Source organism: Saccopteryx bilineata, chromosome 2 (genome assembly GCF_036850765.1).
Source record: "Saccopteryx bilineata isolate mSacBil1 chromosome 2, mSacBil1_pri_phased_curated, whole genome shotgun sequence".
In the NCBI taxonomy this organism is placed as follows: domain Eukaryota; kingdom Metazoa; phylum Chordata; class Mammalia; order Chiroptera; family Emballonuridae; genus Saccopteryx; species Saccopteryx bilineata.
The window spans coordinates 114157464-114183205 of NC_089491.1; the positions used below are offsets into that span (position 1 = coordinate 114157464).

Consider the following 25742-nt stretch of genomic DNA (forward strand, 5'->3'; position numbering starts at 1 on the left):
TGTTTATTTGTTGGTGTTTTCTATATATTAAGGTTAATAACATTGTCATTTGTTACAAGTACACTGCTCACAAAAATTAGAGGATCAGGGAATGTGCAGATACTTCATCCAGTACTTTCAGCTTTTTGTGTAGCGCATTTTCACCAATGAAATAAAAGTTGGTTTTGTATCTCATTTGCATAATTGAACAACTTTCTTTGACTTGTCATTTGCTTTTCTGATGTTCTTGTTTAATAAAAAAATCAAATGCTTCTTTTGTTATCACGTCATATTCATCTTGAAATATCCCATAATTTTTGTGAGCAGTATATTTTCACAGTATTTTGCTTTCAATTTAGTTTATTGTTTTTTAAAATACAAAATATTTATCTTTTTTATTGAATTTGACTCGTCTTTTTTCTGATTGTTTCTGTTTTGAGATGATACTTAGACTTTCCCAAACTACTTTTTTCTAGCACTTTTGTGCTTTATGCTTCACATATAACTTACGTTCATTAGAAATACATTTTGGTTTATGGTGTGAATTTTATGGTGCTAGAGAATTCCTCTCACCCCGAGTATCCAGTTGTCCCTACACCATATAAAATTAGATCACCAGTCATAAAGTTTTTCCGTAAATGACCAGATAGTAAGTAAATATTTTAGATTTTTTATGCCAGGAAGCTAGCTAAGAGATATTAAGTAGAGTCATACCAGTGGTGACACAGTGGATAGAGCATTGACCTAGGATGCTGAGGTTCTAGGTTCGAAACCCCAAGGTCGCCAGCTTGAGAGTGGGATAATAGACATGGTCTCATGGTCGCTGGCTTGTCAAGAGATAACGAGTTTGACTAGAGGCCCCTCCACCACTGTCAAGGCACATATAAGAAGCGATCAGTGAACAACTAAGGTGCCACAGCTACGAGTTGATGCTTCTCATCTCTCTTTTCCTGTTTGTCTTTTTTGCAATCGATAAATATACATATATCTATTATATATAATGTATCTATTATAAATATATATATATGTATAAATAAAGTAGATATTTCTATAACTATTTAAAATATATAAAAAAAATTCTTGGCTCATGTACCCTACAGGTATAAGCAGTATGCTGGATTTGGCCTGCATTCAGTAATTTGTTCTCCCCTGGGTTAGACCATTCATTTATGGCTAATGGAAATTTCTTATTGTATTCTGATGTCTGATATATAGTATTTTGGGGCTTGTTACTAAACTCTTTTGTTCTGTTTATCATACTGATTCTTTGGCAAACTACAAAATAGTTATGGTTTATAGACAATTTTTACATCTTAGTCATGTAAGGTCTTCCCATCCTTTATAAAAATTATGGTGGTACTTTTCATTATATATATTTCTGATTGGTTTTTACTGATATATACAATAGTTTGTAGAACAGTTTGTGTATGTATTTATAACCAACTACTTTACAAAACCCTTTTATTAGTTTTTGTTGATTAGGAATGTGGGTTCTGGAAATCCTACCGTAGGAGTTTTTATGTCAGGCACATGATGCTAGCTAGCTAAGTGTCCTTGGGCAAGTTACTCAATGTCTGTGACTGTTTTCTCATCTATAAAATACAAATAATAGTATATGACTCATGAGTGGTTATGAGAGTTGAATGAATAACTGTGTAAAACTCTTTTAGAAGACCAGATAGTATTACATAAATTTTGCTGTGATATATGAATAATAATAATATTATTCTGTTTGGTTCTTTTGGGTTTTTTAGGTTATACATATCATCTACAAATAATGATGTTTGTCCTTTATAAAACTTGAAAAGAAAAAAATTTTGAATACTAAAAAAATGACAGATAATTTTGTTATATTTTTCTCTCTGGAATGTAATTTTAAAGTGTAACATAAGATAAAGGAAAATTGGCTATTGATTGAGGGAATCTTTAAGCCAATTATCAAAAATCAGAAAGCAAAAAAGAAAACCAACCAATTTCCTGACTTATCCTATTTATTCATAGAGCATAAAATATAACTTTCATTATCATATACATGATTTTAGAAGTATATAAGAAAGTGTTCTTTATGTGATGGTGTGCTAGTTGAATTTCTAAGTAGTTCTTGAGGCCTGTTTCTGAGTTTCCCAAGACCTTTTATTTCAAGGTATGCCTAAATGGTATGTGTCTTGCTTATACAATGCCAAATTTGCTGTTTTGAAATATAAAAGTTTTTAAAGTATTACGGATATGTTACTTAAATATATACTTTCAAAGATTAAATCATAGGCAGAAAATGGGCTTGATTTCTTTTTTTTTTAATTAAAACTTTTTTATGGAGACCTTATAAAAAATGAAAAGCATTCATATAAGACATGAAATAGATAACGCTTTGAGGGTAATAAAATCTAAGCAACTTAGAATTTCAAAAATATATATTTACGTTTTAATTGCTAACATGCTTTCTAGTCTAATGAGTCTTTGCACTCACTTGATGATTCTTAAGTGTTACCATTTTAGAAGACAAACTTGTAGGAACCTCTTTTCCCTTGTTTTAATATTTACTGTAAGGACATGAGATGTGACACCTATTCCTTATTTTAAAAACTTAAAACTTGTAAGACAGGTTATTTGTGTATCTTGACAAACAGCAACCATTTTGAACTCTTACCTACCTTACTTGTGCTAACCTACAGCAGTTACAAGTAGTGTTTCTCTCAGACTAACAATATTTCATTAAACTCTAGTATAAAATAAGGATACCATCTATCACCGTAATTGTTGCCATCCTCATAATTAGTAAGGATATTTGAGTACATACTGGAGTCATGCTGACTGTTCTCAGTGAATTCTTCCTATCTCAGGACCTTAGTTTAGCACTTTCATTTTTCAGATCTTCACATGGTTCTGGTTCTCTCCCTTTCTCTGTCTCCCCATTCAGGTTGTCTGCTAAAATATCCGAGAAACGTCTCTCTGATCCCTCTTCCTAAGTAGCTTTGTATATACTATTCACGCTACTTCCACTCTTTCCTTCTAAATTCTTTCCTGTATTTTAACAATCATAGCACCTCTCTCTACCTGAAAGTGTACATGTCTGTTAATTATTATCCTATCCACTTCACTAGAATTTAAGTTAAACAAAGGCAGTGACTTTGCCTATGTAGTTTCTGCTATCCTCTTAGAGTCTATAATAATAATAATCCATAGGACCTAGAAGAGTCTCATTGAGTCCTTGTTAAAGAAAGGGAAAGAAAGTTGATACTGAAAAATAACAGAATTAATATCATTTGCAGAAGATATGATTATTTACAAACAAATAAACCCCTCAAAAATCACCTTTAAAACTTTTACTAGAAAATATGAATGTATATAAATGTGTCATTTTTGTGTGAAAACAATAACCTGATAGTGTTAAATGTAAATAAATTAGACTAAAGAAATTGAAATTTTATGTCAAATCATTTGAAGGGAATGGAATGTTCTAAAGCCTCTTACATTTGTTGACATTCACATAATTTTCAAACAGTATTTTAAAGAAAAACCTATTTATCAAAGGGAGTTAAATGATATATTTCAAATTTTGATATTTCTATAAAAATTATTACTGTTATGTCAATAAAAATTCTAATAATAATTTATATTCAGAAAATACCTTTTTATTCCATTCCTATCACACTAGCAAGGAGTTTGTTTTCCTTTTTAGAAGGAGAATAATTGTTGTGGAAGTGCAATTTATATAGTCTTTGTAAAAAATGTTTATCATTGCATATAAGAACCTTTAAAAATGTGGACTTTATTGAATTGGTCATATGCCTTTCTGTAAATTGTACTGTGATTCTAACCTAAAATTTAGAAAATATAAAGAGGTATATTTCCATATTTTTAAGTAAAGAATTTGAATGTTAAATGTTTAATAGGAGTCAGTTGCTATTTATAGTTAATTATTATTGACTATTATACTTTAAAATTTTTTTTGGAAAATTTAATGTTTTTACCAAAATTACTTGAAAATACCTAATAAACTCATAATCTGTTGTTATCTCATTCATAAGGTATCAGGTCCTATGACTTATTTTTCTGTTTATCCCCTTGTCCCTGTATATTTTTGGTCTTTTTGATGTATTGTTTATTCTTCTTTTTTGTGTGTGTGTGTGCCTGTTTGCTAGATATTCTGATTTCAGTGGCTTTTTTTTAACAGTACTATTTTTAATTTTAAAATGTTCAGATTCTCTCTATATTTAGAACTTCCTTTTTCTTTGTTTCTTTTTCTGTTTGTAGATGTGATGTAGTGAAAGTCATTTCTTTGTTGTTTTTGTCCTGGAATAATTACACTCGAGATATAATATCACCATACTTTCAGTGTATCGATTGTACGATGATTTTTAAAAACATTTAAAACTTATTTTATTTTTTAATTGTTTTGTGTTCAGAAAAGTTTCACTTAACAAAACTTTGTTATGGTTTGAAGTTGTTTCTTATGTTGAAAATAATTTGTTGACCAAACTCATTTTACTGTTTCTTGAAATAGGTTTTATAATTGAAAGTACATTTTTTGGAGAAAATTTCTCTATTTTATTTGAGAGAGGGGGAGGGAGGGACAGACAGGAAGGGAGAAAATGAGAAGCATCAACTCATAGTTGTGTCACTTTAAGTTGTTCATTGATTGCTTTCTCATATGTGCCTTGATGAGGCGAGGGGCAGGGGAGTGGAGGGTAGAGGAGCCTCCAGCTGAGCCAGTGATTCCAGCTCAAGCTCCAGACCCTACACTTAAGCTGCAAACCTGCATGGTGGTCAGTATTGAGAAGCACAAGTGGTATAGGATAATTGATACTTTTTTTCTATATGGATTGCTGGCAGGAGCCAGATTTGCCTATTAATGTTTTCAAATGTATAGTTTTCTAAACAAAATTTTTAGACTTCCTTTTTGTCATGTATTTCACAGTTAGGAATTTTAAGAAATTTCCAATTTGTTGATTTCATTGTATTCTATATATTCAACAAGATATATAGGGGATTTTTGGGGGGGTAGAGAAATAACTTGAATCATATTACTAGTTCTAGTTGTTTTCTGGTTTTTCTTGTTGTTTGACTGCATTGTATAATATAGACTGAGAAATGAGGAAGGGTTTAACTATTAGATGGTTTTAGACTGGGAACACAGTAATATACTTGTTGGTTTCAACATTCTATAGATTGTGTCACATTTGATCTTTTTCTACCATTTCTTATCTAAGAACACAAGTTCTCCTTATTTTACCTGAAATTTGTGATGAGAAACTTCTCTCTTTAGATTCTTAGGCAAAAAATAATATAAATTTAGGATATTATTCAAAAAATTTTCTGAAGGCTGAGGGCCTCTCTGACTGCTGTTTAATGATAGTCTTGCCTTGGGGAAAAGATGAGATTATTAGCCACTACCGTTATCATTTATTGAGCACTTACTATGTGCCGTGTCTTACCTCCTTTAATCTTCAGCTGTAGACAGGTAGGTAGTAGTATTTCTATCCTACAGGAAGGGAACAGAGACTCTGCTCTCCCATAGGTAAGTGGCAGTACCAGGATTAAACCCAGATTTTTTTCTGACACTAAAGCTGGACTCCTCTACTTATACTGCATTCCTACTGTAGTATGTCTCTTGATCTAAAGTTCTATATTTTTCTAAGAAGTTTATATTAACGTCCAGCGATTTAAAATGTATAAATTTTCTGTTTTTTGTTAAATGTAGTAGTTGCCGTGCCAGAGTCTGTTTCGTATGCATTTTCTTTGTCCTCATAAATAGCATTTCATCCCATTTACATTCCTTCATTTTTTAAAATATTTTTAATACTGATATATTTCATAAAACATTATTTCAGACTTTAAAAATACATAGCATTAGGGATTGATTTTATAAGAAATTATATATTTGCATTTTTTTCTTTCTTTTTCTTTTTTTTCTGAAGTTGGAAATGGGGAGGCAGTCAGACTCCCGCATGCGCCCAACCGGGATCCACCTGGCACTCCCACCAGGGGGCAATGCTCTGCCCATCTAGGGCGTTGCTCTGTTGCAACCAGAGCCATTCTAGTGCCTGAGGCAGAGGCCACAGAGCTATCTTCAGCGCCCGGGCCAACTTTGCTCCAATGGAGCCTTGCAGGAGGGGAAGAGAGAGACAGAGAGGAAGGAAGGAGGAGGGGTGGAGAAGCAGATGAGCACTTCTCCTATGTGCTCTGGCCAGGAATCAAACCCGGCACTCCTGCATGCCAAGCCAACGCTCTACCACTGAGCCAACCAGCCAGGGCAAATATATTTGCATTTTTAACACATTTTGAGGTAGTCATTTTAACATCTATTTGTATAGCTAATTAAACTATTTTCAAATTCCTGTAAAGCAGTTTTCTAGCCTTCATATATTCACACATAGAGAAAATGATAATACTTAATGTCACTCTGTTAAATGGATCATTCTACTATTCTTGCTCTCTAATTCTGGCCCAACAAGCCATGCCATTTCCATCTTCATGCTGTGCTTCCCTCCTTGGCTTCCCAGTGAGGCGAGGGCTGATCCCTTGACACACCTGATAATTTGCTTGTGGAAGTATAATCTTTGTGAGACTATAAACTAAAGTGTCTGTTCTTAGGAGTTATGTATTCATTAAAGTAAATGTCTTGGAAAAGTAAAATTTTTAAGTGGTCCATTCTAAAATGTTTACATTGACATCATTCTAAGTCATGCATTCATGTTGGGCAACTGCTTATATTTGAAGCCTTTGGAATCAACCTCACTCTTACTTTCATTTATAGCTTATAATGATAACAGAAAATCACAGCTCTTAACATTTCATATAAATCTTTTATCTTCTGTCGATAACTAAAGCTTCATAATGTATTATACATTTTCTTTGATTTTGTTCTTGCAACTTGGAAATTAACCTTTAATGTGCTTAAAGGATTTTCAATTTTGTGGTAACAGAACAGTTATACCTAAAAAAAGAACGTGATCAGACATAAAATGTGTACTTTTTCAGTTTTTTTAGATTGAATACCTTCTGGATTTGAGAAGGAATATTTATAAGGTTTGATGCTTATTTTTAAAGAAAATTTGTTACTATATTGATATATTGCTGTTTTAGAGTGGTATGTGACTCAGCTCTCCCTCAGAAGAGTGAGGTGTATCATTAATTTGAAACTACACTTGTATAAAAACTCAAATTTTAGAGCAATTAAAATAACTCAGAATTTTGACATAAAAATAGCATGAAATGTGTACTGTTAAAGCCTCTAGTATGTAATGCTTTCTCCTCCTGGTTTTTCTGGTGTTGTACGTGTCAGCCCAGTTCTTTACTGGAAACCAGAGTGACCTCTAATAGTTTTCTGTCCGGTCATTCTTCACTTACCTCCTTTATCCTGTACCTCAACCATTTCAGTAAAGCATCATATACTGTTGCTTCTACAACCAGAATGCCTTTTCTTTGTAGTCCTATTTTTGCTGTGAAAATTATCTTTCCAAAGCACAGTTTGATTATTTCATTTCTTTGTTTAATAGATTTTTTTCTTTATTGTTATAATTGGTAGCCTTTTTTTATGCCATTTGAGAAGATCCTGTACATTTGACCCCAACATTATTTTATTTTCCATCCTTCTATGCCTCAGTGTGCATAGGGGTGACCCTGTTTCCTTTTTTTAATTACTCTATTATCAAATCACTAATGCTTTTTATTTTGTTTGTATTCTAATGTTCGCTAACTTTCATCACACTCTCACTGTGTAGTCTCAGCTTGGAAGACCACTCAACTGTATTCACATTAGGTGGTACCATTCTGCAAAGTATTTGTTACCTCACCCTTGTTTAGAATTCTTTTACTATGGTAATACTTTATATCATATTTTCTTTATAGTATTTGCCACACTGTGCTTTAGAATATAGTTTTATAATTCATTTTCTTCTTTTACTAGTTTATAATCCATTTGATGATACAGCCCTTGTCTTTTTTTAATTAAGGTATTTTGATAGTTGCTAAGACAGGGAATACATAAGCATGCACTTACCTATACACGTTTTTATTTACTCAGTTTAAGTATCTACCACATATAGTGGTAGTCTGAGGAAATAAAAATTAAATATAACATGTTTCATGAATATACTATGCCTTGAAAGAATTTATATTTTACTGGGGGGAAAAATGATGAAGCAGTAAACTGAAAGGCATTATATATAAGTGCCATGAAATTCACATCCCTCACCAACAGACAATATACATTTATATACCATGTCCATGTTGTTTTGGAAGTATTTTGACTTGTTCTTTAGTATTGTGTCGTCTCCACTTATGTGGTTGTGTATATATTTGTTAGATTTTTTTTAACCAATTTGATACACATCAATTGTTTGTATATACAAGTCATGAACTACTCTTACAAAATAAAAAACTTTATATTTAGGTATTTTTATTTTCAACTTTAATAAACTGAATTTAGAATTTAGCTTAATATATTCTCAAAGAATTAAAGAATTTCATTTATGAATTTAGATACTGACTTTGAGATACTATTCATGTTTTTGTTAGCCTAGTTTATTTCCTGTTCTTTTTTAATTTTTTAAAAAAATTTATTTTTAATTTATAGTGTTGACATGGTTTCAAGTGTTCACTCAATATAGCACCCTCTACACCAGGGGTCCCCAAACTTTTTACCCCAGTTCACTGTCCCTCAGACCGTTGGAGGGCCAGACTATAAAGAAAACTATGCACAAATCCCTATGCATACTGCACATACCTTATTTTAAAGTAAAAAAAAACAGAACGGGAACAAATACAATATTTTAAATAAAGAACAAGTAAATTTAAATCAACAAACTGACCAGTATTTCAATGGGAACTATGCTCCTCTCACTGACCACCAATGAAAGAGATGCCCCTTCCGGAAGTGCAGTGGGAGCCAGATAAATGGCCTTGGGGCCGCATGCGGCGGGCCATAGTTTGGGGACCCCTGCTCTACACATTGCATTGTTTTCTTTTAAAGTGACTTAATGATTCTGCTTTACTTTTATTTAAAATAACTTGGAAAAAAACTTTTATAGTAATAAAAATTTATTTTGTTTGCACAGTTTGATTTCATTCAACTGTGAATTCATTATGTAATGTTTATGATTTTCTGAAGATGGAGAAATATGGGTTTGACTCTTGTATTATGATGTATAGATTTGTAACATCTAAGTGCAATAATGTTCTGTGTACTTTCCTTATGCTCTAATATAATTAATTTGTTTCTAGATGCTGGCATCACCATCTACATCAGGTCAGCTGTCTCAGTTTGGGGCAAGTTTATACGGGCAACAAAGTAAGAATTTTGTATTTATTCTGGAATACTTTATTTAAAGAAAAAAAAAGTAACTACCAAATAAAGAACAACCAGTGCTGCCCTTGTGGGTTTGTTCTAGGGTTTAAAAAGAAAGATATTTAATTTTTAGTTTTTCTTATTTTACTTAATAGGAAAACTTCATTATTTTATACCTTTTTAATCCAAAACTTGTTATTTGGATATAGGATATATTAAAACCTATTTAAACATCTTTTGTATCTGCATGTTCCTTTGCAGTAATTTCGAAGAAGAATTTACTAAACAAATGAAAAATGGATACCCTCTGTTTTCAATTAGAGGAAGTTAAAGGGGTGTTTGTTTGTTTGTTTGGTCATTTGACTATGTTGTTTGTGGTTCTTGACCCTAAAATGTGAGCCCATTTACTTAGCAGTTTGTCAAATGTTCTCTTTGTTTAGCAAATATTTCTTCTTTTGCTTAACTCAGTCTAGTTATAGAAATCTGTGTTTTTGATTCAGTTTAATGCTTTATCCATATACAAAATTTTCTTTCTTTTTAAGTAATACTTTTCTAGCTCTTAGCACAGTGCCTGGCGCATAGTAAGCACTCAATAAATGTAAGCTATTATCTATCACATGAAATTTTTATAATTTAAGTTATAAAATCTCTCTATTTTTTAAAACTAATTTTCTAAACTGTTATATATTAATAATATTTTATCATCTCTATTAGTAACAGATATTGTTGATCTTGTATCTCTGTTAATCGGAGGGTAGTGTTAAAAGGGATATAAGTACCCAGCATAGATTACAGAATAATAATAGACAGTCTGATGACTGAGTATCTTAACCAGATACTCAAATAAAAATAAGTTGTTTGATTTGAAATTCTTTCCCAGTATAATAAAAAGCAAAGTTTTCTTGGTTATCATACCACTTGACCCATCAAACTTCTTTTGAAGTTTAGTAGGGGGAAGAAAGTGTTTTTGTTAGAAATAGTTACGTCTACTTTTTTCTCTTCTACCTTTGTGGCTTTTTCTTTTTTGGAGGGGACTATGAAACATAATTTTGTTAATGTAGAATTAGTAAATAAAATTAATAATTGCCTATAGATATTAGCAGTTTTCTTCTAAGTGAAGAGCAAATTTAAAAAGCTTTTTTATTACATTAGAAAAGGTGTTGCTTGTTTACCCACAAATGTTCATCCTGGTTGTTGGGAGAATATTATTAGTTAGTAATTTCTTTCTTTTAGCTTGTGTTTTAGTATTAAATCTACTGCTTTCATCTTTAGGGTAACCTTTACCATGGAAATAGCTAGTTATTTTAAAGGTACCCTTATATTTGTAGAGTAACTGCAAAGAACTTAATTCTGTTTTATTTTTAAAGTCCACAGTTTATCACAGCAATAAGTAGATATGGATTAGAGAAAAATTATATTTGAGAAGGTAAGATTATTTTATGAAGAATGGCAATTGTTTTTACAAGATAATCTGTTATATGGACTTTAAAAATCTAATCCAATTTTTATAGAAAGTTATTATGTATTGATTTTTCAAGAGAAAGAAAGGGGAAGAGGGACCATCAATTTGTTGTTCCATTTATTCATCTGTCATTGGTTGATTTTTGTATATGTCTTGGCTAGGATCAAACCTGCAACCTTGGCTTGTCGGCATGACAGTCTCACCAACTGATCTACCTTGCCAGGGCCTCTGATCTGATTTATTTAACCTGAAAATTATGAAATTGTAATTGGAATAAGATGTAGAATGGGTTAGGTTTCAAATATAGTAATTTTATTGGTATGGTAGGCATTTATTGACTTCTTAATATGTGTAAATGATTGTTACAGATATACTAAGATTAACAAATGAGCAAAGTTATATATATTAGAAAATATTTTAAGGTACTTACTAGTTTAAAAAGAAGTCACATATGACAAGTATTTCCCATTAAAGGTTAGTGTATTAAATGGCTATATTCCTGTAGTGTTGGTGAAGCAGCATTTTTAATACATGGCTCACTCTTTTATCTGACATTGTGGGTATTAGCCAGCAGAATAATTGAACCTTAGATCAACTGGTACTAAAAGTGTTTCAAGTCAGGGTACAATTATTCCTTTCTAGCATATAGATTTAGAAGCTACAAGTAGTAGGGGGGAAAAAGATAGAACCTGGATTTCTAGTCTCTGTCAGTTAGGATAGACCCGAGAGGGCTAAATGAATCATTTAGTTGTTAAATAGTCTGAACACATACCTTGTCAGAGAGGAAAATAGAACTGTTTTGTGGGGCTTGAAAGCTAGGGTTTTAATTGTATAAGTAAGTCAAAATAGTAAAACTTGATGGACTGGCCTTAATAAAAAATGGGGAGATAGAAGGAATAACTGGGTGGGAATTTTTTAGTAATGCTAATCTTATGGCAATTAAATGTACTGCATTGGTCTTGATATAACTAAAAGTTCTTTGCCTCCCAAGTGTATTGAGTATCACCATTAATTCTGTATTCTGATTAGCAAAATTCAGTAGGAATTTGTTCCATTACAATGGAGAAGATATAGGTGGAAAAGGAAGAGTGCCTGTTCTAAAACTGAAACTCACTAAGATTAAACAAAGGAAGGGATTCTTGGAATGGATACAGAAATGCTTATTTATACTTACATTTTGTCAACTTTGGGTGATAGTGATTACATAGTACATAAGGGTACCAAGAAAATGCTGGACCTGGACCGTGGGTTCTTTCTTGTATAATCACAGTATGGTTGTATCCAAGTACATAGTAACTTTTCATCCAGGAGTTCATGTGAATACTGTGCACCAAATGATAACTATGGAAGCCAGTAAACAGAATCTTGTATTCAAGTTGTATATTGTTACCTAGCTTGAGTGTTCGCATAAGACTTTAAGTACACCTTACAGGTTTCAAGATGCAGGGTCTCCCTGAAGCTGTCTACTAGAGTGGAACAAACGGGACCAGAAATTAATTTCTTCTGGATATTGTACACTGAAATTAAGTGACAGTGTAGCTGGTGTGATCTTTTCTTATTTCCCAACAGGATTTAGGGCCTTGGACGATTGAATGAAAAGAAAACTATTTACTGAGTGCTTTGTATGCCTGTTATCTTAAAGGCACATAGGTTGACTGGCTATCTGGATGAAGCCATTTTACACAATTATATCTGAATTCTCAGAGGACCCAGGCCTCCTGCTGGGAAAGGATATTAACTTGCTTTTTTGGGGATCTGAACTCCTAGCTTGAGAGCAGTGGCATAGTCTCAGGCTTTCAACAATATCCCTTTGGCCTCCTGTTTTAAGAATACCTTTGTGGAAGCTACTTATTTTTTAGAGAACGAGACACAGTTGGAGTAGTTCAAATGATGCTGTTGACAAGATGTTTAGACAAATGACACATTTTGGTAGCTTCAGGAAATTGAGGTCCATTTAATAGATACTTGAATTAAAACAATGCTCTGGGAGTTCTTGCTCTTAAGCACATGTTGCTGTTGAGGAAGTCAAGATATTAATATGTAAAATATTAAATAACAGCCTACAATACTAATACATAGATTAAAATCTGTATATGAACAGACAGTTTAGAGAGAAAAGCACAGTAAGCTGCAGTGGTACAGGACCACTTCAAAAAGGAGGTAAACTGAGTTTAACAAGGTACTCACTGAGTGCCTACCATATATATTACATCATGCTAGATACTGCTGATGTGTGGTAGAAAAGGTCATTCTCTTTTATGCCATTTCTGTGTAGTATACATATTGCTGTGGTGTTACTGCATTTATTTATTGCATGTGTTCATTGCCTTTGTATCCTCGGAACTCGACATGTAGACACTCAGTAAATGTTTGTTGAATGATGAGCAGAATATGGTTCTGTATTACATATAGTAGGATAAGTACAGGTTATTTTTCTACAAAGTAGAGGAAGAAGTACAAAATTTTAGTGGATGTTTCAAATTGAGGAGTAATCACATATCTTGGAAAATGATCAGGAAAGGATTTACAGTTGAGATCATTTTGACATTAGCTACCTGTAAGGTTGTTTTAGTAGTGTGAACAGCATCCATAGAACGGGATATATTTGGGAGTGTTCTATTTTATTAATGCAAGGGAAACTTTTTACTTCATTAGACTGCCTCATTTTATCGTTACCTTTAGGACCACCTGTTAACTTTCTTGCCTTCACCCCCAATCTAATAGTTACTGAGAATTTACTAAGTATCAGGTGCTATTTTAAGTACTTTGTGTGAAGTAACTCATTTAATCTTCCAAAAATCCCATGAGAGGTTAGTTAAGGGATCGACTCAAGGTTGAGATAGTAAATAATAGAGCCTGGAATATATTATTTTGTAAGTATGTGAACATGAATTGAGAACAGCAGTTTTCTTTGAAATGTGGATGCTAAATATTACTGAATGTCAAGACCCTAAAGGGCCATTTGTACATAGTAGAAACTACAGGTGTTAAATCCACAGATTCCTATAGTCTACTGTCTATAAAATTACAATAGGATTTATTTACTTTCTGTGTTATTTATTGAGTATTTACCATGAGTGAAGTAGTATTCCAAGTATGGCAAATAACAAAGTTCCTGCTTTCATGTAGCTTATATTTAAATGGAGAAAGACAAAATAAGCTAATGTGGGCAATTAAGTAAATATGATTATTGTAATAAGTACTATAAAAATTAAGTCAGATTACTATATGAATGGATGGGTTTAATATTTTACATGGAGCAGGCAAAGAGACAATCTCTGAGGAGGTAATATTGAAATGGAAACCTGAATGTTGAAAAGGGGGAGTCCTTGGAAAGATCTCTTCTGGATGAGAGAGAAAGGGGGAGAGCTTTTTAGGTACAGACAACAAAAATACAAAAGTTTTTACTCTAGAGAATGTAAAAATGAATTTAGTGTGTTAAAGGAAGAGTTAGAGGGCCAGTGTAATGAACAAAGAAAGAAGGCTAATGGAATAGCAGGTGTCAGGTCATGGAATCTTATAAAGATTTGGTAAAGAATTTGAATTTAGTCTTAAGTTTAATGGGAAGGATTTTAAGATACAATTTCAGCTTTAAAAGATCACTTTGCTATGTAGAAAGTGGGTTGGGTGGAGGAGGAAAAAGTGGCAAGAGAGGAGATGAGGTTATTACTTCAGGCAAGAAAAATAGAATGAGTTAGGTGAGTGGTGGAGGTGTTGAGAAGGGGTCAGGTTTGGGATATTTTGATGATAGAGATAATACAATTCGGTGATGTCAGATGTGCAAAAAAGGGATCGAGGATCGTTTAATATCTGTATTACTTGGTGAATAGGTGCCACTAATCTATAATGGAAACTTAGCTTGAAGAGGAATAAAAAGTATACATAGGAGTTTCACACATCTGTTCCACAGGTAGAGAGGGCCAGCTGCTCTAAAGATCCAGCCAGATGTTATCTGGGACTCTCAGCTAGTGTCAACATAGCAGCAACTTTGTAATAGGATATTGAAGCCAGTTTGCTCCATTCATATTCTTGTCTCATATATCGTAAGATGCAGAAGCAAGCCATACTCTTTCAAGCACGTCACTTGTCCTCATTTTCATACATCCTACTGTTCTCTCAGACTGAACTGTTTTAACATTTTTATCCACCTGACTCCTTATCACCACCACCAAATACTTGGCTAGGTCTCTCATTAATTAATTCATGGACTGTCTGCTCCAGGAAACATTTTCTGATCCGGATATCCATTCTACTTTCACAGAGTTAGTCTGAACTAGTGAGCCTTCCCATACACATCCAGGCATACCACACATATACTGCATGTAAACTCTTTAATTATAGCAATATTTTTTATTTTTAATAGTCTTTTGTATCTTTGTAGAATAAGAGAAGGGAAAACATTCTAAGTGGGGAGAAGGATATAATAAAAGCTTGAGGGGCATACCTGGGAGGGGATTGAGAAAGAAAAAAGATGCTAAATCACATGTATGTAAAAAGAATATGTATTAGAGTGAGTAAAATATTAACTAAGAAGGGGTATATTTCATTTATATATCAATGAAGCTGGGAAAATAAAGTAAAGATTATAAGACTCTTCTGGGATGACAGAATTTTCAAGACTAAGCTATGATTGGATTTAATGCTATAGAAGAGTGGTTCTCAACCCTGGCTGCACCCCTAGAAATACCTAGAAAGTTTTAAAAAATTCTACTGCCTATGAATTTCTCAGACCTAGACTAAGTCACAATTTCTGGTCACAGATCTAGACATTGAAGTTACCCAGCTGATGCAAAAGTTAGAAACTGCTCTAAGAAGTGGAAAGTGATTAGTTAAAAAAAAAAAAAAATAGGCAAGGGAGATTGAGGCTCTGGCTGGTTGGCTCAGTGGTGAAGTGTCAGCCCGGCATGTGGATGTCCTGGCTTCAATTCCCGGTCAGGGCACACAGGACAAGCAACCATCTGCTTCTCCACCCCCCACCCCCCAATTTCTCTGGCTGGTTTGGATCAAGTTGGCCTCGGGCACTGAGAATGGCTCCATGGTCTCACCTCAGGCACTAAAAGAGCTCAGTTTTTGCCAAGCAAGGGAGCAATGGCTCCAAATGGGCAGAGCATCAGCCCATAGGGGGCTTGCCAGGTGTCTCCACTCCGGGGCACATGTGGGAGTCTCTTTACCTCCCTGCCTCTCACTTAAAAAAAAAAAAAGAAAAGGGCAATTGAAATAGGAATCAAGAAATTGGATCATTATTTTATTTATAATCTTGGGCAAGTCACTTAATGCTTGTTGTTAATTCTTCATATATAATTTTGTTGGATGCTCTTCATCTGTAATTTAGCTGAATGGTAATCTTGTGATTTTTCTGCCTCTAAGCTCTTTATTTTAATGAAGGAAATTGCATAATAAAATACAGATTTCAGGAGACAAAAGTAAGAATATTCAAGGATTTCGTTGTTGCTGATTGAATTTTTTCCTTGCAACTTGAATTGATTATCTTTAACAAAACCTTGAATAAATAATGACATTGTCATAAGTAAGGGATGTGCTTTAATCAGTTTGTGCAGTGTAAATAATTAATGGAAACATTTTTTAGGTCATATACTTTTGGATTTCTGAAAAATGATTGATAAAGAATTTGGTTCATTCTTAGATTTTTTAGCACCCTGCCAAATAAGTAGCTTTGTATTTAGAGTATGTTTATGTATTCCCTCTAATATTGTATTAGTGTTTATTATCAATTTGTCAAAATGAAAGAAAAATTTGAATCAGAACAGTTTTAGAACCTTTGAAAATACTTTTTAGTAGTTTTTTTTATGCTTTTATCCCTATTTGGTAAAAAGGGGGTAAATACTTTATAGAACTATTAGGAAGAGGAAAGGAGATGAAGTAGCATAGTGCCTGACACACTGTCCTTAGCTGTTTGATAAATTTTAATTTACTGCCTTCCCAGTGTACATGCTCATGCATACAGATCTATTTTTACCCGTGTAGTTATTTTATGCCAAAAAAAAAGTTTATGGCTGTTTTCTTTTTCTTTTTTCTGCTTAGTATAATATTTTGGATTTTTTTTCTAATTATACAGTAAAAGAGTGAATTTTTCTCTCCTGACCTTGTCCAGTTGTAACAGTTTGACTCAAGTACTCAAATTTAATGACTTAGTCTATTTGTTTTCTAAAAATAAATCTTTGTATATTCCTATTTGGTGATATTAATTCTTTATGTTTTAAAGGAATTTGATTTTTTTAATCAATTATTAAATATTCAGGGATTGATGATCTAGTTTGAAATTGATACACTTATTTTTTATATAATATAATTTTTATACCTACCTTGTTCAAAATGCAACTCAGATCTTTTGAATTTATTAGCTGTTTTTATGAAATTAAGTATGTTTAATGAAAAATAAAGTTAAATGTTAATTTTTTGTTTATTTCAGTCTTCATTCAGCAGTATAAATTAACTCATTTGCTAATCCTTAATCGACTACATAACCTTACCCATTCTTTTTTCCTTCTCTAAAGTTCTTTAAATTTAGATAATTTCCAATCTCTAAAAATATTTCTGAAGTTAAGATTTTTCATAACACAGCATAGGATAATTTGTATTTGAAGGGTTGAAGCAAATCTCAATGAGTCTATTGTAGGGCTTATCAATTATTAGAAAAAAGCCTAAGGGTACTAGAATTTTGGGAAGTGTTTATTTATTTATTGTGAAGAAGGTATAAAAACAGTAAAAAGGAAAGTGAAGGTAAAAACCAGAGAAAAGAACTTGACCTAGAGAAGTGAAGAAAGAACGGAGGAAGAGAACAAGAGATAAAGGTTTAGAAAAAGTTTGAAAACATTCAGATAAAGTAAAAAAGCAAGAGAATAAACAATAGACAAGAGGTGTTAAAATTGATTAGGCACTTATAAGGATGCTCATTTAGTGTCATACAGTGGGTCCTTGGGTTATGACAATCTTGACATACGACATTTTGAGTTTACAATGCTCACAATGCTCATCACTTTCATAAAAATGTAAAAAACTTGAGACATGAGTGTTTGGGCTTATGCCATTACCATCATACTTATGGACTATGGCAAACCAGTTTGGTTGCACGTAGCAGAGGAATCCACAGTAATGTAGCTTTGAGTTGAGAGAGTTGGCATCCTGCAGTACGCTTACCTACACCATTTTGAACTGTTAAAAAGTGCAAGTATTCGTTTGTGTTAGGTTAGGGTGTGTTTCGACTTACACCAAAATTCAGGTTACCTCACTGTCCCAGGAACAGAACTGTGCCATAACCTTAGGACCCCCTGGTATTTGACTCCCAAAGGGTTCTAAATTCTAGTCTTGGTTCTTTGTGTCACCTTGGAGAAGTCAGCTAACTTACCTGAGGCTAAGATACCTCATCTAAAATATGAACTTTCGACTGAGTGATCTTTAAGGTCCCTTCTGGCTTTAAAATTGTATAGTATTTCTTGGTGGTTAGTCACTGTGAGAAAAACAGTCTTGTGGGAAATTTGCAGCTATGGCTGACTTGAGGACAACATATTTGGAGAGAAGGATGTAAGCTTCCTGTGGATAGTAGCCTTTTTTCTATCTTGTTCACTGCTGTATCCCCAGCAGATAGCTAGTAGCATCAGGCTTTAACACATACAGTAGTAGACACTCAATAAATGTTGAGTGAGCGATGGAAAAAGTATCACTTTGGTAGTGGTTCATGATAGGGAATGGACCTAGGGAAAAACTATGTGCTTGAAAGAAGGAAAAAACTGTTTTCTTCTGAAGATATCTTATATACTTATATCATATATATTCTGATTTTTAATCTTTTGTTTTCTTATTTTGTCCCAGATTCAGAGAAAGTGGCTGCAGCTAGTGGTATACACATGATTACAAAACTTGTACTGTGGTGACCATACATATATAGTGACTAAACCAACATATAATCTTGGCCAGTTCTCTTCATATGACCTAAATGCAGAACCAAGCTGGGGTCTTCATGGAACATGAGTGAAAAGAGACTATGGTAGCTATATAGAGTTGTATTCATTGGCTTCATTAATTGAGAAGCAGTTAGGTTACTAGCTGAGTACTGAGGCTGGCAGATTCCCATCAGATGTTTGCAGTCCACTGGCATCCCTAGATTAGAAGGTGGTGCATAATTCTGCCTAAAGGTAAATTTTGCAAAGACATTAAAAGAAATATTTAGAGTGTATTATATATATAATTTTTTTGGAAGTCATAGTTTCATAATACTCAAGTTGTTACAATATTTGGACACAAAATTAGACCAAAGAGTGGGGGGGGGGTCACTTTAAATCCTTAGCACTGAATTCACTACTTACTCATTAGCTCTCTGCATTTTACCACTTTTATTTAAATACCAGTTTAGAATAAGCTTGGATGGTGGTGTGCCATTCCAGAGCAGACAGAAACAGAAAGTATCAGAAGTGTAGGTCAGGAAGATGGAGGCACAAAGGCATTCATTCAGGGGCAGATACGATGACAACAGAAGTTACAACTGAAGAGTCCTATTTTGAGGGATGAGGGTAGGGGAGATAAACATCTAGCACATTAGGTATCTATGATAATTATTCTAAGTCATTAAAATAATCTATATTTTATATTAATAAAAGGTAGGAAATAGGTGATACATTTTTGAAAAAAAGTTTGTCCCAATTGGTTAATTTTTTGTTTCATAGCTGAATAGTAAACCCTCAGTAGTCTTTAAAAATACACTTATTGGAACACATTTATTTATTCCTGCATCTGGCCCCAGAAGTACTACTAGATAAATGGAAGGTGATTATACTTTGATTTTTTTAATGTTTAAAATTTTGTCTCATAGCTATATCAGGTTGAGTTTTTAATCAGTTGCTGACATTCTATGTTGGGTTTGTAAAAACTGTTATGTTGAGAAGTATATATGTATAAAATAGTGGTAAAGAGACTTTCTTAGATGTATTTTAAAAGGATCATATAAAAAGTTAAAGTTACTTCAACGAAGTGGGGTTAAATGTTTTTGTACTTCAGTTATTATTTAAAACAAAAACACTCAATTGCTAATTTCTTTTTTTTTCCAGCTAGAGTTTTTTTTTTATTCACATTTTTTTTTAATAATTTTATTTTTTTAATGGGGTGACATCAATAAATCAGGATACATATATTCAAAGATAACAAGTCCAGGTTATCTTGTCGTTCAATTATGTTGCATACCCATCACCCAAAGTCATATTGTCCTCTGTCACCTTCTATCTAGTTTTCTTTGTGTCAATTGCTAATTTCTTAAAGGCATATTTGTATAAAATGATGTTATCGAACATAAATAAGTCATCTAATTTGTTATAATTATTGATAGAGGAAGTTTATTGTAAAATAGAAATATGAAGATAGCAATATGAAAGCAGTATTCATTTATAAAACCAAATTTCAGATTAGAACATTTTTTGTTAAAATCAGAGTTCATTTGAAGTGAATTGAATATATCCATTTAAAATTTGCATATTATATTACATGTTAGGTCATTTTTAAATGTTTTAAATTACCAATTCCAGAAGATGGATAACAATTTCATTCCGGATGGCAATGAATTTCCTTCTTCTGAATTTTTTTAATAGGTGCACTAGGCCTTCCAATGAGGGGGATGAGCAACAATACCCCTCAGTTAAATCGCAGCTTATCACAAGGCACTCAGTTACCGAGCCACGTCACGCCAACAACAGGGGTACCAACAATGTCACTTCACACGCCTCCATCTCCAAGCAGGTATTTATTGATGGACCAGAATATTTCTCAAAATGTATCTTTGTAGAGTTTAAGCAAGCTTTTAAATTTTTTAGTAAGGTAACTAAATGGTTCAGTGCCTTTCACTAAGAAAAAGTTGATGCCCTTTGCCCATTTTATTTCATTGCAAATTGATAAGTCTAGTGTAAGATGTTTGTATACTGCATTAGCATACTAGTTGTCAGTTGGTGGGCATTAAGGGTTAATCATCACCTGAGTGGCTTTTTCAAAAGCCAGCTCTATTCCTTAAAGGAGGATGTGCAATTTAAAATCACTCCTCAGATAATTCTGATTATTACTCCATCACCACACACCCATGGCTGTAATGAGAATAGAATAAAACAGATTACATAGATGATGCATCTTAGTATAAAGAAGGAAGAATGAAATTATTCTAATATATGTACAAAATACGTTTGTATTATTTTATGTCGTAGTCACAGTAGTAGTTCTCTGATCTCGGATAGCACCATATATTTAGTTCCACTATAATTTGTCCTCTCTTGTTGATTGGTTTACTTTGGCTTTTATTTTTAAGAGCTAGAATGACTGGACAAAATAATCAAATTAATAAAAATTAGCAGTGCAATTTGAAAGTATAAATGAAGTTCCAGGATTAGGCCAATTGATTATTTACAGAGAATTTTAATGAGTAATTATAGAGAGCTTATTTAGTATAATGGACTTCTTTTTCAGGGGTATTTTGCCTATGAATCCTAGGAATATGATGAACCACTCCCAGGTTGGTCAGGGCATTGGAATTCCTAGCAGGACAAATAGCATGAGCAGTTCAGGGTTAGGTAGCCCCAACAGAAGCTCGCCAAGCATAATATGTATGCCAAAGCAGCAGCCTTCTCGACAGCCTTTTACTGTGAACAGGTAAGATGTTTATTGATACTGTATAATTGTCTTTTGGGGTATTTTCAAACTTGCCTTTTCATATTCAACATTCTGTTCTTGAGTCGTGGCTTCTGTCTCATAATTGTGTTTCATCATATATTTATGATCAGAGATTCTCTTTCTGTTGCATATCACAACTTTAAACTCTCCAAACTAAAGACACTTGCTTTTGAAAATTACTTTGACTTATAAAAGCACATTAAAGCTTTTTGTTGTTGCTATTAGAAAAGGATTGTTCTTAGGTTGCCACTAGGCAAATTTTTGTTGCTATGGTTTTTTTATATTAAATGAGGCTGGTCACCTGTGTGTTAAGAATTCCAGACTTATGAATAGGACATGTTTGACTATCGGTTAAGTACATTTTCAACCGAAATTCAGTTTTGTGCTTACTTTGGATACTTAATGATCAAAGGCCTTTTAAGCCTACAATACAGTATTTGAAAATTATCATGTCCTGGGATTTTAAACAAAAAGATGAGCTTTTGTACCTTTTCCTGCCTTTTTGCACTAATCATTGCATATACTATTATACAAATAACAATAATGTGAAGACTACTTATCTATTATGTTAGTATTTTTTAGTTGTTTAGATAATTTATATGAGTTTTAAGGCTTTCTTTCTTGCAGAAATAGCATTTAAGTTTATCACTTTTAAAAATGGGGAACTAAGGAAAAAGGAGGACCTTGACGTAGTTGCTATCATCATACCCAGTTATTTCACTTTCTTTTATTTAGTACTTGTAAAATCTGAATTAAAATAGATTATTAGCACATTTTTTGTTTAATCTTTATTTCATGAGCTTCAATTCTTTTACTTAGATTTAAGAGCATTTCCTTTATAATTTTACTGCTTTTTAAATTTTTTAAAAAGTTCTTGTTAAGGGTTATCAAAATTCTCTCTTTGGCAGCTTCCTAATCATATAATACTTTATCACATCTTTTCACATTCTTGTAGTATACTTCATTGAATGTATATTTAAAATTCTAACATTTCATATTTTTTCACATTTTAATTATTTTTTTAAAATACTTTGTTTATAAATTGTATATGAAACTTGGGTCTCTAAAACCTTGCTTATTACTATTAATAAATTGTATTTATTTTAGAATGTTTTTATCTCAGTACTTATTTGATGTTTGAGGGTACTTATAATATCAGCAATTCTAACATGTTATTAAACAAAAATTTCTATTGGCTTTTATCTCTTCTCTAAAGTATTGCTGCACAGTTGCATGTTTTATGAAAACATTGTTTGGTCACAGTTGATCTTATTGGTGGGAAAACCCGTGTTACTTTCACATGGTTTAACCCTACTCAGAACACTGATACACTGTCTTTTTCCAGACTATCTAATACTAAGAATTCATACTTTCATTGTAGAATTGGCAGGAATTCTTTTTTGAAATTCTTACTTTTAGCCTTGCTTTAAATTCAGTCTTATTTTTTGTTTTTCCATGTTTAGGCTTATGCAAAAAAAGGAGGCATTTGTAACTATTTACCAATATTGATTGTACATTAATTTAGAATTGAGGGCATTATAGAAATTTATTTTTAAGTAACTGAATGATAAACTGTGTTTAGATAAGAATGACGTATTTTATTAATTAATATTTTAGAAAGAGATGAAGGGGGGAGAGAGAGAGAGAGAGAAACATTGATTTGTTGTTCCACTTATTTATGCATTCATTGGTTGATCCTTGTATGTGCCCTGAGTGGGGATTGAATCTTTAACCTTGGTATGTTGGGATGGCACTCTTGACCAACTAAGCTACCAGTCCAGAGCCAAGGATGATGTGTTTTAGAACACTTAATTCAGTTAAAGGAAAGCATTGTTTAATTCAGGTCAACTAAACATTTATTGAATGCCTATTATATCCTCCTTAACACTAAGGGAAGAATGCAAAGTTGAATATGACATGGACTCTGTTCAGGAGGAGCTTATATTCTAGCTGGGGAAAACAGACTGTATGAATAAAGATCTCTTATGGACAATAACAATAGCACACTTTACCAGTAGTGGAAGAAAAACGGGTATTCAGGAACAGTGGTCTTACACTAAACTGCATAGTGTTGAGATTAATTCTGCCAGTATATCCAGTAAATTGACTAAGAAGACTAAATGGTACCCTTAATCTCTGTTTTCCTTAAGACATATATAAATTCTTTCTGTTTTGTTTTTTAATTCATCTGTTTAAGACATTTGGTTCTTTGTTGTTCATAGAAAGACTTAGGGAAATTTTAAAATAAAATTGAAAAACTCAGAAAAACAAAATCAGTATTTGTTTTAAAACATGTTGTTTATATGAGGAGATCAACAGTATACACTTTTATTTGTCTTCATCTGAAAGTTAGTGTTCTTACTATATATCTAAAATTATTTTCTATGTACCCAGTATGTCTGGATTTGGAATGAACAGGAATCAGGCATTTGGAATGAATAACTCCTTATCAAGTAACATTTTTAATGGAACAGGTAAGCTTATTCTGGAGCTAGTTCTCTATAAAAATATGGTAGATCTTTGAAATATGAAGCAATTCAGCATACGGGTCTTAAACCATTACAGGGTTTTTTGTGTGTTTTAAATTGATAGAATTTAATTTAGTGTAAGGATTTGACAGGAGTAAGACTTAACTTAGTGAACAGTTTACAGGCACCTATATTTAAATACACTTTTTCACTTGGCAAGGTAATAGTATAGTGTTATAACATCAGTATTATTTCCTCAATGCCTAGAGGATCCTAAATGTTAACTTAGACTTTGGTTATGCCTCAGAATCTTTTTTATTTCAAGAGCTTTTCCTATTCTCAGCCCTGTCACCACACTCAAAACTAGGTTGCGTGGTATTCTGGCTAGAGAGACCCGGATTAAAGAAACCTTTAAAGTTATATGGAGCACTTACAATATTCTTTTAATAATTTTAATACTGACTTTGGCATTTAACCCTTATGAATTTTTTATCCAGTTTTATTTAAAATTCAAAATGTAATTACATGGAAAACTAGTTCTGATTTTGACAGGAAATAATTCCTGTTGATTTATTTCTTTTATCAACTGCTTCAGACCAAATAGAAGATTTTATTGCTATTCTGCGTCAGGTTCAATTCCTTCCACCACTGCCTCTTGAGAAAGGAAATAAAGAATGTTGTCATGGTCAGAGGAGCCAAAATGAAAATGATTGTTGAGAGAGAAATGTATGTAAAAGAAGTGGAGGTGGAAGAATGATCAGTGACTTGAGCATATGTGGAAGCAGGAGAGATTTAGCAATGACATGTCATTTGTGTCTATGGGCTTTTAATTTTTAAAGTTATCTATTTAGCAGCATGGGTTGATCAAATCAGACTTAAAATTCCAAGTTTTAGCATTTGAAAGCTATAGTTTTTGTGTTCAAGATGTTTAATATCTCTGAAGTCAGCTGCATTTTATTGTTTAAGGCAAATTTTTTTAATGGACTATAAAGTAACTGTCTAGCAGTGTCATCTTTATTCTGAATTATGGTTTTATATAATTCTATAAATTTTAAAATTATTTTTAAAATTCAGTTTTAACTAAGCATATTTCTCAATAGAAAAATTGTTTCTAAGTCTTTCTCTAAAACTATAAATTTAGGGGTTTATTAATTGTCTATTTAAGTAAAAATTATTCTCAAATAACATGGCAATTTCAGTTTCATTTAGAGGACCTGAAGATGTATTTTAAAAGTTAATATAGATATGAAGTTTGTAGCCAATCTGTAATGAAATACATAATTTAAGAGAGATTGCTGTATAGATTGAGACTGTATAAATTGTTAATTTCTATTATCTATATAGCATCTTACTAAAATTTAAAACTCATAAACTGCAATTTCTTTAAAAATAATGGGTATGAATGATTTTACCTTTTACTCTTCATAATTTTGAATTGCTACCTAAGTTGAAATGTTAATAGAGTGTATATTGTTTTTTCAACAAAGTAATCAACAAAGTAATCTTGAGATCATAGTTTTTTTTTTTCTGAGAATCTTCTAATTATGAAACTTGGAGAAAAATTAAACTGAAAAAAAGACAAAATAAAGTGAAAATGGTCATAAAACACTAGATGAAAGAAAGGTTAAAGAAAGGCTATATTGTAGGCTAAAACTAAAGTAGGGAATTAAATTCATTAAAAATTAGGAATACAATATTGTAAAAATTATGGATAATAAAGGTTAAGAAATCAAGGGGATGAATAAAATAGGCAAAGTATAAATATTAGGTTAAATTGTAATTTTTAAAAGCAAGCAAGCTGAGTAGTTAAATTTAAAATGAGCAAAAATAAAATTTAATTACTATATATTTATTGAGCGCCTACTGTGTAATAGGTAATATA

General features: G+C 32.4%; 1 protein-coding gene across 5 annotated transcripts in view; it reads left to right on the forward strand.

Annotated features, from left to right (window-relative positions):
- The window catches only part of CNOT2 (CCR4-NOT transcription complex subunit 2), a 128218-nt gene that overhangs the window by 84306 nt on the left and 18170 nt on the right, over positions 1–25742 (forward strand). For 4 of the 5 annotated variants that reach the window (XM_066257655.1, XM_066257657.1, XM_066257654.1 and 1 more), the window contains 4 exons: positions 9205–9271; positions 20327–20474; positions 21189–21371; positions 23787–23866. In XM_066257655.1, the coding sequence (XP_066113752.1) occupies positions 9205–9271; positions 20327–20474; positions 21189–21371; positions 23787–23866 (478 nt within the window). The remainder of the gene's footprint in view (positions 1–9204; positions 9272–20326; positions 20475–21188; positions 21372–23786; positions 23867–25742) is intronic. The other variant, XM_066257658.1, reaches the window with a different exon arrangement.